Genomic DNA, 12,981 nt, shown 5'->3' with positions numbered 1-12,981 from the left:
TTGGTCTTGAGGGAAAGGTCTTTTCCCATGTGTTAGGAGACAGGTTCTCTCCCTCTCACAGTTCTATTACTCTAATGTGGGCAAAGAAGCAAAGAAGCATGCTGACAGCAGCTTCAACAGGAATCCAAATGGGGGGGGGGGGAGCATGTATCATTTTTTCCAAAATTAGAATGACTATTTTAAATTTTTAAGCATACACACACAGAGGAATAGTATAGGGAAAGGTAGAGCCAAAAGAATAAAAGTATGCAAATACAGCCCACTTAGTTCTGAGCTAAAACGGTTCCTGGCTGAGAGGAAAGGCATGATAGTTGTCAACAGCAGATTCTGAAGCCAAAGAGCCCAGGTTTGATTCTGACACTTACTAGCCATCTTACCCTGAATAAGTTACTAACTTCTCTAAGCCTGAGTGTATAAAATAGGGACAATAAGAGTTCAACCTGGGAGTCATTATGAATTTTAAATGAATTGATATATTTAAACCTACTGTATACAAACACACACACACCTCTTAGAACAGTACCAGGCATATAGTAAAACATAAGTAATGGAGGGCTGTTACTGTCTTGAGTCATGGCTTCTGTTATTTGCAGCAAAAGGCAACCTACTTCATCCAGGAAAAGTGATAGAGTAAGTACCAGAGGAGCTCTCTGAGGCACAGTGACAACCTGGGCTCTGGAAGAGTTAGACAAATAAAAAATAGCACATCACTCTACCTTCCAAAGAAGATGGAAATTCCATTCCATAAAAACTACAGTGGGAAAAATGTCAAATAAAGTTAGCAGAGGAAGAAAGCACATTAAAAATATCCAATTGTGCCAGGCTTGGTGGCATACATGGGTAATCCTAGAGGCTGAAGCAGGAGGATCTCAAGTTCAAGGCCAGCCTGGGCAACTTAATGAGACCTGTCTCAAAATAAAATTTTAGGAAAAAAAAAGCGGGGGGGGGGGGGGGGGGTTGCTGGGAAGTATCTCAGTGGTAGAGTACTTGTCTAGAAATGCACGAGACCCTGCATCAATCCCCAGGTCCACAAAAAAGTAAGAGTGGGAGCACTATCTAGTTGTCTGAGAAAACAGATGGGAAAATGACCAATGTAGCTCTTGTCAGAAAACAAATGTCACAACTGTGGAGACTTCAGTGGGAAGCCAAAATAAGATCTCTGTGAAGAGACAAAGAGCAAGCCTAGTCAGATCTACAGGAAACCGATTTCAAGCCCATCTCTGAATTGAGCTAGTAGGCCATGAACAGGGACGGTAACATCTGGTTTCTTGCCACCCATCCACACCTGCTAACCAGCATACAGCTTGAAAGTCTAATTTTAGGTTCAGCAGCCATGACAAATTTGGGTATTTTTCTTCCCCCTTTGAAAAAACTGTCCATATTTCATTTTCAGTGTACATTGGCTGGTCATTACTCTCACGTCCTCTGGCAAAGGAGGGAAGCGAAAATAATAACATGTCTTTCTTCTTTGACTTCCTCCCCACTCCCAGATTACCCACTCATTTAGAATGCCCGCCTAAATGCCTCTAAATCCACATCAAGAGCTAAGAAAACATACTCTAGAGTCTGGTTCAGAGCTTTCTACACAGCTGCCCTTACTCAGAAGCCTTCATGTGGCCACTTGTTGATGAAGGACAAAACCCATTCTCCAGACCTGGGATCCAAAGAACTCTGTGGTCTCAGATAAACCCACCTTTTGTAAATTCCCATATTCCTTCCTCAACCCTTCACTTGAGGTGAACTCTGTACCTGGATTCACATCTTGCCTCAGGTTTACTAACTGTATCACCTTGACCAAGTTATTTAAACTAAGCCTCAAAAGCTACACATGAAGGATCTAGCTTAGACCTTGATGTCATACTAGGTGTGGATAAGTATGAGTCTTCTATGTGGATGGTATAAAATATAGTGTTTTGGAGTGGATCAGGTCATAATAGATGAAAGAAAAAAGGTGTTAATTGATCAAAACTTTTTATAGGTCAGACCATAAGTACCAAAATAAAAAATGCACATAACCTTGACCTGGAAACTCCACTTTGCTCAATCTACCTTAAAAGGTGATTAAGTGTAAAAACTACAGACTCTGGAGATTTTCATTACAGCACTGTTTGTGATATCTAAAAAAATTCATTTACAAAAAGCTTAAGTGTCAATTAGGAATGGACCAAGAAAATTATATAAACAGATAACTAACTCTAGGTAAAGAGTATTGTTTTTTTCTTTTTGTTCCCAGAATTGGTCAATATTTTCTATCATTTTTTCCAAAATTAGAATGACTATTTTAAATATTTAATCATACACACACAAAGAACCTGGCACAGTGGTACATGCCTGTGATCCTAGTTACTGGGAAGGTTTAGAAAGGAAACAAGTTCAAGGCCAGCCTGGGCAACTTAGTGAAACTCTGTCTCAAATAAAATTAAACGTAAGTGTGCGCACACAAAGATATATATACACACACACACACACACAGAGAGAGAGAGGAAAAAGTTCCTAAAAGATGCTTTTAATGGATTCTCAGGAATAATTACCATTTTACTCTAGTGAATAAAGATTCAGTTCAGCTTTTAAGACTAGCCAATAGCCCAAATGCCTGCAAAAATCAAGGCTAAAATAGAATGGATGAAATGGAAGACTTTTTTGCATAAAATCAAACAACTCCATTCTTTTACAATTTCTACAAACAGAGAAAAGAGTTCTATTCTCTGTTATAGCCTTTACACTAAATCTCAACCATCTATGTCCTATGTGAGCTCTTGCCATGAGAGAAACTAAGAAATAAAAACCAGGGGTATTTCAGAGCAAATCCACCTGTGACGCTAATAAGACCTGACATTCTCATTCATCCAGTGGGCTGCTGGAACATCCTAGAATTATCATTCTATGTCTAAAAGCTATGGGAGCAGTAATGATTTGGAAAAGTGCTGGACTTGTAAGAATGGATTTTAGACTTGGGCATTTTAGTTATAAATTTGGGCTTGAGGGCTATACTCTTTCCATGAAAAGGTGCATAACAAAAAAAAAATCAAACCATACAGAATAACAAAAACACAGTAAGTTATCTCCTGAAATCATAATTCACAGCAATAATTATTAAAATTTATTGCTTGTGACATTTTACTTTTGTTTTTAAACTGATTTCCAAGGAATTAATTATTTCTTACCATTTATATTGGCAAAAATTTAGGTGCTGGGTATTTTATAGCAAAATGAAAATTCTTATGTGCTGTTAATAAGTGCAAATTAGTGTCTTATTAACACACTGGAAGACAATGTGACACAATTTGTATGTTATGGACTATATGTCTATGTCACACACACACACACATACCTGTCAAGAATTCTTTTTGGGAAACCTTAACCCACAATGTGATGGTATTAGGAGATAGATAGAGCTTTTGGGAGATAATTAAATCTATCAGAAGTGATAAGGAAGGAGTCCCAATCATGGGATTAGTGTCCTTATAAAAATAGAAAGAGCTTGTTTTCTCTACCATGTGTGGAAATGACAGATGACAGTTATCTGCAAACCAGGAAGGGCTCTTACCAGACACTAGATCTGTAGGTGCCTACATCTTAGACTTCCTAAGCTCCAGAACAGTGAGAAATTGGTGTGTGTTGTTCACATCACCCAGTCTACAGAATTCTTATCATAGAAACATAAACACTCATGTCCTGAGAACAAGCCCTATAAATTTTTCTCATATTGAGATATAATTTATAGACCATAAGATTCACAGTTTTTGGTTTTGTTTTGTTTTGTTTTGTTTTTGGTTTGGTTTTGGGGATTGAACCCAGGGGTGCTCAACCTCTGAGCCACATCTCCAGCCCTTTTAATATTTTATTTAGAGATAGGGAGGGTCTCACTAAATTGCTTATGGCCTACCTAAGTTGCTGAGGCTGGCTTTGAATTCACAATCCTCCTGTCTCGGCCTCCCCAGACACTGGGATTACAGGCATGCACCACCACACCTGGCTAAGATACAGCTTTTTAAGGTGTACAATTTAGTGAAATTCAATATATTCACAAAGTTGGAAAGTCATCAACACTAATTCCAGAACATTTTTTGTATTCCCCTCAAAAAAAAAAAACTCCATACTCATTAGCAGTTACTCCCTGTTCTCCTCTCTCACTAGCCAGTGGCCATCACTAATCTACTTTCTAACTCTATGGATTTACCTTTTCTGGACATTTCAAATACATGGATGATCCATCCACATGATATGTGGCCTTTTTAACTGGCTTCTTTCACTTAGCACAATATCCTTAAAGGTTTTCCACATTGTAACATAAATAAGCATTCCTTTTTATTCCATTATGAGTATATTATGTTTAGCTAATTATCCATCAGCTGCTAGACATTTGGCCTGTTTCCATATTCTGGATAATGAATAATGCTGCTATGAATGTTTGTACAAGTTTTTGTGTGGAGATTTGTTTTCATTTCTCAGAATATACATATAGGAGTAAAATTTCTGGGCCAAATGGTAACTCTATATTTAACTTTTTGAGACATTAAAACCCTGTTTTCCATAGTGGTTTCACAATTCTACATCCTGGCAGTAATGTATAAAAGTTTCAGTTTCCCCATATCCATCCCAATGCTTGTTATTGTTATTGGGGTTTTTTTGTTTTGTTTTGTTTTGTTTTTTTGTACTGGGGATTGAACTCAGGGGCACTCGACCACTGAGCCACATCCCCAGCCCTATTTTGTATTTTTTTTTAATTTTTTTTTTTTTTTTTTTTTGTAGTTGTAGATGGACAGAATGCCTTTATTTTATTTGTTCATTTTTTTGTGGTGCTGAGGATCAAACCCAGTGCCTCATGCATGCTAGACAAGTGCTCTGCCACTGAGCTACAGCCTCAGCCCTATTTTATATTTTATTTAGAGACGAGGTCTCACTGAGTTGCTTAGCGCCTCACTTTTGCTGAGGCTGGCTTTGAACTTGCAATCCTCCTGCCTTCTGGGCCTCCTGAGCCACTGGAATTATAGGCATGCACCACCACACCCAGCTCTCCCAGCCCTTTTTGTTTTTCTGTTTTTGTTTTTGTTTTTTATTTTGAGACAGGGTCTTGCTGAGTTGTTTAGGGCTTTGATAAATTACTGAGGCTGGTTTTGAACTCACAATCCTCATGCCTCAACCTCTCAATTACAGTAGATTAATCCCTCAGTTGGGATTACAGCCCAACTATTATGTGTCTTTTTAATTATAGCTACTCTAGTAAATCTGAAATGTATCTCACTGTGGTTTATTATTTGCATTTCCCAAATAATCCCCACAAATTTTGTGGGGGTTATTGGCTATTATGTATCTTCTTTAAGAACTCTCTATACAAATATCTTGTCAATTTTTTAATTGGACTGTCCTTTTATTATTATAGAGTTGTAGTAGTCCTCTACATATTATGAATTCTAGACTCTTATCAGATATATGTTTTGCAATTTCTTCTCCCATGCTCCTGATTGTCTTTTTACTTTCTTGACAGTGTCCATTTGAAACTCAAAAGTTTTTATTCAATTTTGATAAAGTCAATTTTATGGTTTTTTTCTTTTGATGCTTAGTTTTCTATTGTCATATCTAAAAAATAAATTGCCTAATCTAAGATCACAAAAATTTATATTTGTTTTCTTCTAAGTATATTATAGCTTTAACTTTTTTCATTATTTTCCTATTGTCATATCTAAAAAAAATTGCCTAATATAAGATCACAAAAATTTATATCTGTTTTATTCTATGTATATTATAGCTTTAGCATTTTTATTATTTAGGTTGTTTGATCCATTTTGAGTTAATTTTAAATTTGGTGTGAGGTAGGAGTCCAACTTCATTCTTTCATATATAGATATTCAGTTGTACCAGAACCATATGTCAAAGAGAATATTCTTTATCCTATTGAACTGTCTTGTAATATATAATTAATATATATCTTAAATGTGCAACAGCTTATTTGTAGGATTAGCAACACAACTATACATGTTTGTCAAAACTTACAGAACTCTAAACTATGAGTAAATTTTATTGTATGTAAATGATTTCTCAAAAAACCTGGCAACATTTAAAAATTCTACACAGAGCAATGCTCAAATATAGTATAAGGGATCACCTATAAGAGACATATGCTTCACAGATATTGTGTTCTTGTTTGTAAAAGAGAGAAACTAGACACCATCTTAATGTCTATCACAAAGGAAGTAAATAAATAAAATGTAGAGTAGTCACAGGCTTGAATCCTATGCAAAAGAATACGTCAGATATATACATACATATATGTCTCAAATGGATAAAGCTCAGAAACATTCCATTTAGCAAAAAAAAAAAAAGTTGTAAAATAATTTACACAGTATAAAATCATGTATGTAAAAGCAATATATAAAACCATATATTCAGCCTTTATGATTACATTATGTAAATGCCCTATACTTAAGTGCTAAAGGTCTAGAAGAATATTATACAAATTAAAATATTCTACTGCCTCTGGAGAGGTTGACAAGACACCAAAATTGAAAGAGATGGTCAGAGGAGTTGAGCTCCACCATTTTTCCTCCAAAGAAATATTTACTCATTTATTACTTATGTGATCAAGAAACTAATTATATGGCATTTATGGAGTTGTAAACAGAAGTCAAAAGTACAGAATCATAGCTTTTTAATACACATGCTCATTTGTGCACCCCTGCACCCAAAATACACACACAGACACACACACACACACACACACACACACACACAGAGGTGACCTTACCAATTTGGATTTTCCACACTTTCCCGGAAGACAGACTCCTCCTTCATGGATGCATACTGTGTCCACGTAAGGCAGTGACTCTGAATAGCCATGTTTCTTCCCTGAGGGTTGAGCCACGATTCCTCTTCTAACTGGATACTAGGGACCTTTAAAATGCTCACCTGCCAACAGAGGAAGGATGTCTTTCTCAATTTAAGAAGTTCAAGTTATGCAGGGAATTGAGAGCTGCTTTCAGTCTTGGGGAATAAAGAGGACAAGATCCCCTGACATACAGACGATGGCCCACCGATGCTGAGCCCCTGGCAATCAAACACACTACAACCTTACCAAGAGCCGGCAAAGACGTGCAAAAGGCCCAGGATTTATGTCAGCTATATGGTGCCTGGCCTAATTTCCCTAACTGCTAAACACTAAGCAAATTATCAGCCTCCTTCGTGTCTCCTCTAGGGCTGGTTATAGCCTTCTTAAATTGATGGATTCTAATCGGGCCCACTTACAGGCTCACATGCAGGGTGCTACCTGATAAAATATTTTCTTCATTTTAAACTCTGTCCAATACCTAGAACTGTATGCTTTCCTAGGTGGAGAAGACATGGAAAACTACAAAGGCAGAATTGTACAAGTCAGAGGTATCCTTAAATTATTTAAGAATTGAGATACAAGACAAAGTTGAATGCCTTTCTAAATAATAGATTCAAAGTGAGTGTATAGGGCAAAGGCAGGGTATGCACTCTGTGGAAAAAGCCAGTAATAATTTGCTGCTACAGGGTAACACATTTTACCATCTGGAAAATAAAAGAAAGTTCATTTTCACTGACATATTAGCTTTCTTTCTACTAAGAATGTGACAGAGTCTTTTAATCCACGATAGGGAAGTGATGGAAGCTGCCGTTTTCCCTACGTATGGCGCAGCAATTTAATTTGCAAGCTAATCAGCAGGAGCCGAGTTGAGTTCTAAATCACACATAGAATCTCTTGCAGGTTGAAACAACCATCTGAGGCATTTTTAGACGTGTGTATCATAATGCTTTCCTCTTACTTCCTAATAATTGTAAAAAGACTCTTGTCACGAGTCTCTCTATGGTTCAAGCCAAGTGATTAAAATTTTCCACTCACCTTTTTCCAACAAAGAATCACCAGAGTGCTTAAAGGATTTCAAAGAGAGAAAACAATTTGCTGTCATGAAGATTTCACGATCAACAAGATTATTGCACAGAAATACACAAAAAGATTTACATAGGGCACTAGGAACATTATACTCTCAGAAATTACTCGTCTCTGACAGTGAATTAGGAAACTGGAGCTTTTAACTTCTTTACTATCAGACTAAATATTTACAAACTTCCCCCTTCCAATCATGTTTACCTGAGTCATTTCTAGCCATATACAGACTGAAAACAATATCACTTCATGCAAAATGCCAAAAGTATCTTTAATACTCGTAGAACATCTCTATATCCATTAAGATTCCTTCACAGAAGAAGTAGAGACAGGGACAAAGAGTCTCCAGCAGCATCTGCCAAAAGCAGGGTGGATAAGAAAAAGCTTTCCTCCTCCAAGGAGCAATGAGGTGGGAGGAGTAGGACGGTCCAGGGCTCTGCCTCATATCTCCCTCCAAAACTGTTAAAAGCTACTCAGTGTTACATTTACTGTGACTAAATTTTGTAAAGAATTTACCTTTCTTAAAATTTCTGGAATCACATTCTGGCAGATTGCAATCCTCTTTCTATAGATGATTCCTGTTGATTCATCTAGAAAAGAAAATTTCAAACATTGGCCAGAGCAATTAGACAGACAAAAGAAATTAAAGGCATAAAAATAGGAAAAGAAGAACTTAAATTATCACTATTTGCAGATGATATGATCCTATACCTAGCAGACCCAAAAGGCTCTACAAAGAAACTATTAGAGCTAATAAATGAATTCAGCAAAGTGGCAGGATATAAAATCAACCCGCATAAATCAAAGGCATTCCTGTATATCAGCGACAAATCCTCTGAAATGGAAATGAGGACAACCACTCCATTCACAATATCTTCAAAAAAAATAAAATACTTGGGAATCAACCTAACAAAAGAGGTGAAAGACTTATACAATGAAAACTACAGAACCCTAAAGAGAGAAATAGAAGAAGATCTTAGAAGATGGAAAAATATACCCTGTTCATGGATAGGCAGAACTAACATCATCAAAATGGCGATATTACCAAAAGTTCTCTATAGGTTTAATGCAATGCCAATCAAAATCCCAATGGCATTTCTTGTAGAAATAGAGAAAGCAATCATGAAATTCATATGGAAAAATAAAAGACCCAGAATAGCAAAAACAATGCTAAGCAGGAAGTGTGAATCAGGCGGTATAGCGATACCAGACTTCAAACTATACTACAGAGCAATAGTAACAAAAACAGCATGGTACTGGTACCAAAACAGACGGGTGGACCAATGGTACAGAATAGAGGACACAGAAACCAATCCACAAAACTACAACTTTCTTATATTTGATAAAGGGACTAAAAACATGCAATGGAGGAAGGATAGCATCTTCAACAAATGGTGCTGGGAAAACTGGAAATCCATATGCAACAAAATGAAACTGAATCCCTTTCTCTCGCCATGCACAAAAGTGAATTCAAAATGGATCAAGGAGCTTGATATCAAATCAGAGACGCGCCGTCTGATAGAAGAAAAAGTTGGCTACGATCTACAGTCGGTGGGGTCGGGCTCCAAATTCCTCGATAGGACACCCATAGCACAAAAGTTAATAACTAGAATCAACAAATGGGACTTAATCAAACTAAAAAGTTTTTTCTCAGCAAAAGAAACAATAAGAGAGGTAAATAGGGAGCCTACACCCTGGGAACAAATCTTTACTCCTCACACTTCAGATAGAGCCCTAATATCCAGAGTATACAAAGAACTCAAAAAATTAGACAATAAGAGAACAAACAACCCAATCAACAAATGGGCCAAGGACCTGAACAGACACTTCTCAGAGGAGGACATACAGTCAATCAACAAGTACATGAAAAAATGCTCAACATCTCTAGCTGTCAGAGAAATGCAAATCAAAACCACCCTAAGATACCATCTCACTCCAGTAAGATTGGCAGCCATTAAGAAGTCAAACAACAACAAGTGCTGGCGAGGATGTGGGGAAAAGGGTACACTTGTACATTGCTGGTGGGACTGCAGATTGGTGCAGCCAATTTGGAAAGCAGTATGGAGATTTCTTGGAAAGTTGGGAATGGAGCCACCATTTGACCCAGCTATTCCCCTTCTTGGTCTATTCCCTAAAGACCTAAAAAGGGCATGCTACAGGGACACTGCTACATCGATGTTCATAGCAGCACAGTTCACAATAGCAAGACTGTGGAACCAACCTAGATGCCCTTCAATAGACGAATGGATAAAAAAAATGTGGCATTTATACACAATGGAGTATTACTCTGCATTAAAAAATGACAAAATCATAGAATTTACAGGGAAATGGATGGCATTAGAGCAGATTATGCTAAGTGAAGCTAGCCAATCCCTAAAAAACAAATGCCAAATGTCTTCTTTGATATAAGGAGAGTAACTAAGAACAGAGTAGGGATGAAGAGCAGGAGAAGAAGATTAACATTTAACAGGGATGAGAGGTGGGAGGGAAAGGGAGAGAGAAGGGAAATTGCATGGTAATGGAAGGAGACCCTCAGGGTTATACAGTGGAGGAGGTAGAGAGAGAGGAGGGGAGGGGAGGGGAGAGGTGGGGAGGGGGGAGGGTGGAGGATGGGAAAGGCAGCGGAGCACAACAGACACTAGTATGGCAATTTGTAAATCAATGGATGTGTAACTGATGTGATTCTGCAATCTGGGTATGGGGTGAAGGTGGGAGTTCATAACCCACTTGAATCAAAGTGTGGAATATGATATGTCAAGAAATTTGTAATGTTTTGAACAACCCACAATAAAAAATTAAAAAGAAAAAGAAAATTTCACACTCAAAAAAAATTAAGTAAGAAAAGATATTCTTGACTTAAATCTTTTAAAGTCAACTTCAATTTTCTATATGTATAATTCCTAGAGAAAATGTTTAACTCAAAACTCAGTTTCCTTCACCACTCTTCTTCGCCAAGTCACAGGTATTCTTTATCTATGATCAAGCATTGAGGGTGAAACTTAGAACAACTCACAATGCACATGCTAAAGTCAAGGATAAAGAATCACAAACTGTGTGCTACTCAGGATTATCAATGTCAATGCTCCAGTGACGACGGCCTGTGAGCCTCCTGCTCAATTCCAATAAAGAGAATGTTTTACATTAAGATGGAGAATCTAAGCTGTTCATGGTAGTGCACACCTGTAATAACAGCAACTTGGGAGGCTAAGGCATAAGGATTGCCAGGTCAAAGACAGCCTCAGCAACTTAGTGACAGCCTATCTCAAAAAGGGCTGGGGATATAACTCAGTGGTTAAGAGCCCCTGGGTTCAATCCCTGGTACCAAAAAAAAAAAGATGTAGAATCTGGTTCTGTCAGCATCTATACCACACTTTGAAGCACAGATTTCTAACCAGAGTTTAAGCCTACAGCTAACTAATTATATAAGCCATACTCTTTGCTCATAGAGGAATTGATGCCCTGGGAACAGAATGATTCTGTTTTGTAAAAAGTTTCCAGAATAGTGCCAGGTATATAAAAAACACAATAAATGAGAGTTAAGGAAAAGGGAGACAGAGGCAAAGAAAATGACAAACTTTGAAGTGCTGTTATTTGCTCTGAGAATTACTGGAACTCAACTACACTGCAGGTCACAGTGCTGACCCTGGCTGAAAACATCCTGACTGCCCAGAATTATTGTACAACCATCTGCCTGTTGGCACTCCCTCTGGCCATGTCATCCCCACTCTTAAAATGGATGAGCTACTCTCAGAGGCAAAGATGCCCTTGACAATGACAGACATTATCATGAATACTCCTAGAGCACTTTAGAATGTGCATGTTGTTTTCTCAATGTTGATCTTCACAACAACCTAAAAACCAGATTATTTTACTACTTGGGAGCTCAGATGAACAAACTGAACCTGCCAAAAGTTAAGCTATGGAGGTAGTAACAAATCAGGACTGGGAGTCAGGTGTGTCTGATGCCAGATAAAAACTTAATCCTACATTGAGAAAACAATTTTTAAATATATTTATCTAACTATAGAAGTACAGAAAATACCCTTACAAACAAAAGATAGTTTTACATCTATCAAGCACAGAGGGGGCCTCAGAGCAGGAGCATCTCATGATTTCTAAGAAGGCTGCAGGGCATGTTAGACAGCAGTCTGGGTTATCTCCAAACATTTGTGCATTGATGACGTATATTGTCATAGCTTCCTATGCTGTCCATTCCTCGAGTTCAAACGGCAGGGACAACCTTTCCACTGAGGATGGCAATGACAAAGAACAGGAGAGATGCCTAAGCTCTAGTGCAGGGGTCAGAAATTTTCTGAAAAGAGCCATAAATAATTTGTCATTAAGGTCTCTGCTGAAAATAACTCAGCTCTGCCATTACAGAAAGGAAGCAGTCATAGGTAAATAAATTGGTGTGAATATATTTCAATAGAAATCCCCAAAACAGGCATCATGAGCCATCATCGGTCTAACCAACACTGAAACACACTGTCAAGTACATTTATGAGTCCATAATCTAACCATTCTCTGCTCACATCTCATAATATGCTGTTAATCACACCTGTTTTGCCATCTACAAAATAATACATAATCATAGGATAAAGATATAGCTATTAGATTTAGGGTAAATTATTTAACCTCTCTATATATCAATGTCTTCATTCATTAAATAATCAAAGTAAGAGTGCTTAGAACATTTTAAGTAACCCAAAATGTTACCTATTACAATGATGTAACTCACTTTTGTTTTGTTTTTGAACCAGTGATTGAACTCGAGGGCACTTAACCACTGAGCCACATCCCCAGCCCTTTTTTTTTTTTTGTATTTTATTTAGGGATAGAATCTTGCTGAGTCGTTAGCTCCTTGCTCAGTTGCTGAGGTTGGCTTTGAACTCATGATCCTCTTGCCTCAGCCTTCCAAGCCACTGTTATTACAGGCATGTGCCACCGCAGCCAGCTTGCAGTTCAGTCTTACCATTGAAAGTGACAAGAGAATTACTTAAGACAAAACAGGATGCACACATATGCACACATACATCTTTACAAAAGTTGGCGTCACCTCACAATCATCACTGATG

The 12,981-nt window shown here is 37.6% G+C and overlaps 1 protein-coding gene across 2 annotated transcripts in view; it reads right to left on the bottom strand.

The window, feature by feature from the left end:
- Prelid2 (PRELI domain containing 2) overlaps positions 1 to 12,981 on the bottom strand; it is an 84,590-nt gene that overhangs the window by 58,258 nt on the left and 13,351 nt on the right. For both annotated transcript variants that reach the window (XM_071612267.1, XM_027927787.2), the window contains exons 3-4: positions 8,423 to 8,496; positions 6,746 to 6,906 (exon numbers count right to left, since the gene is read on the bottom strand). In XM_071612267.1, the coding sequence (XP_071468368.1) occupies positions 6,746 to 6,906; positions 8,423 to 8,496 (235 nt within the window). The remainder of the gene's footprint in view (positions 1 to 6,745; positions 6,907 to 8,422; positions 8,497 to 12,981) is intronic.

Source organism: Marmota flaviventris, chromosome 5, assembly GCF_047511675.1.
Source record: "Marmota flaviventris isolate mMarFla1 chromosome 5, mMarFla1.hap1, whole genome shotgun sequence".
NCBI lineage: Eukaryota > Metazoa > Chordata > Mammalia > Rodentia > Sciuridae > Marmota > Marmota flaviventris.
Note: the sequence above shows the minus strand (reverse complement) of the source record. Positions and strands in the feature narration are given on the sequence as shown.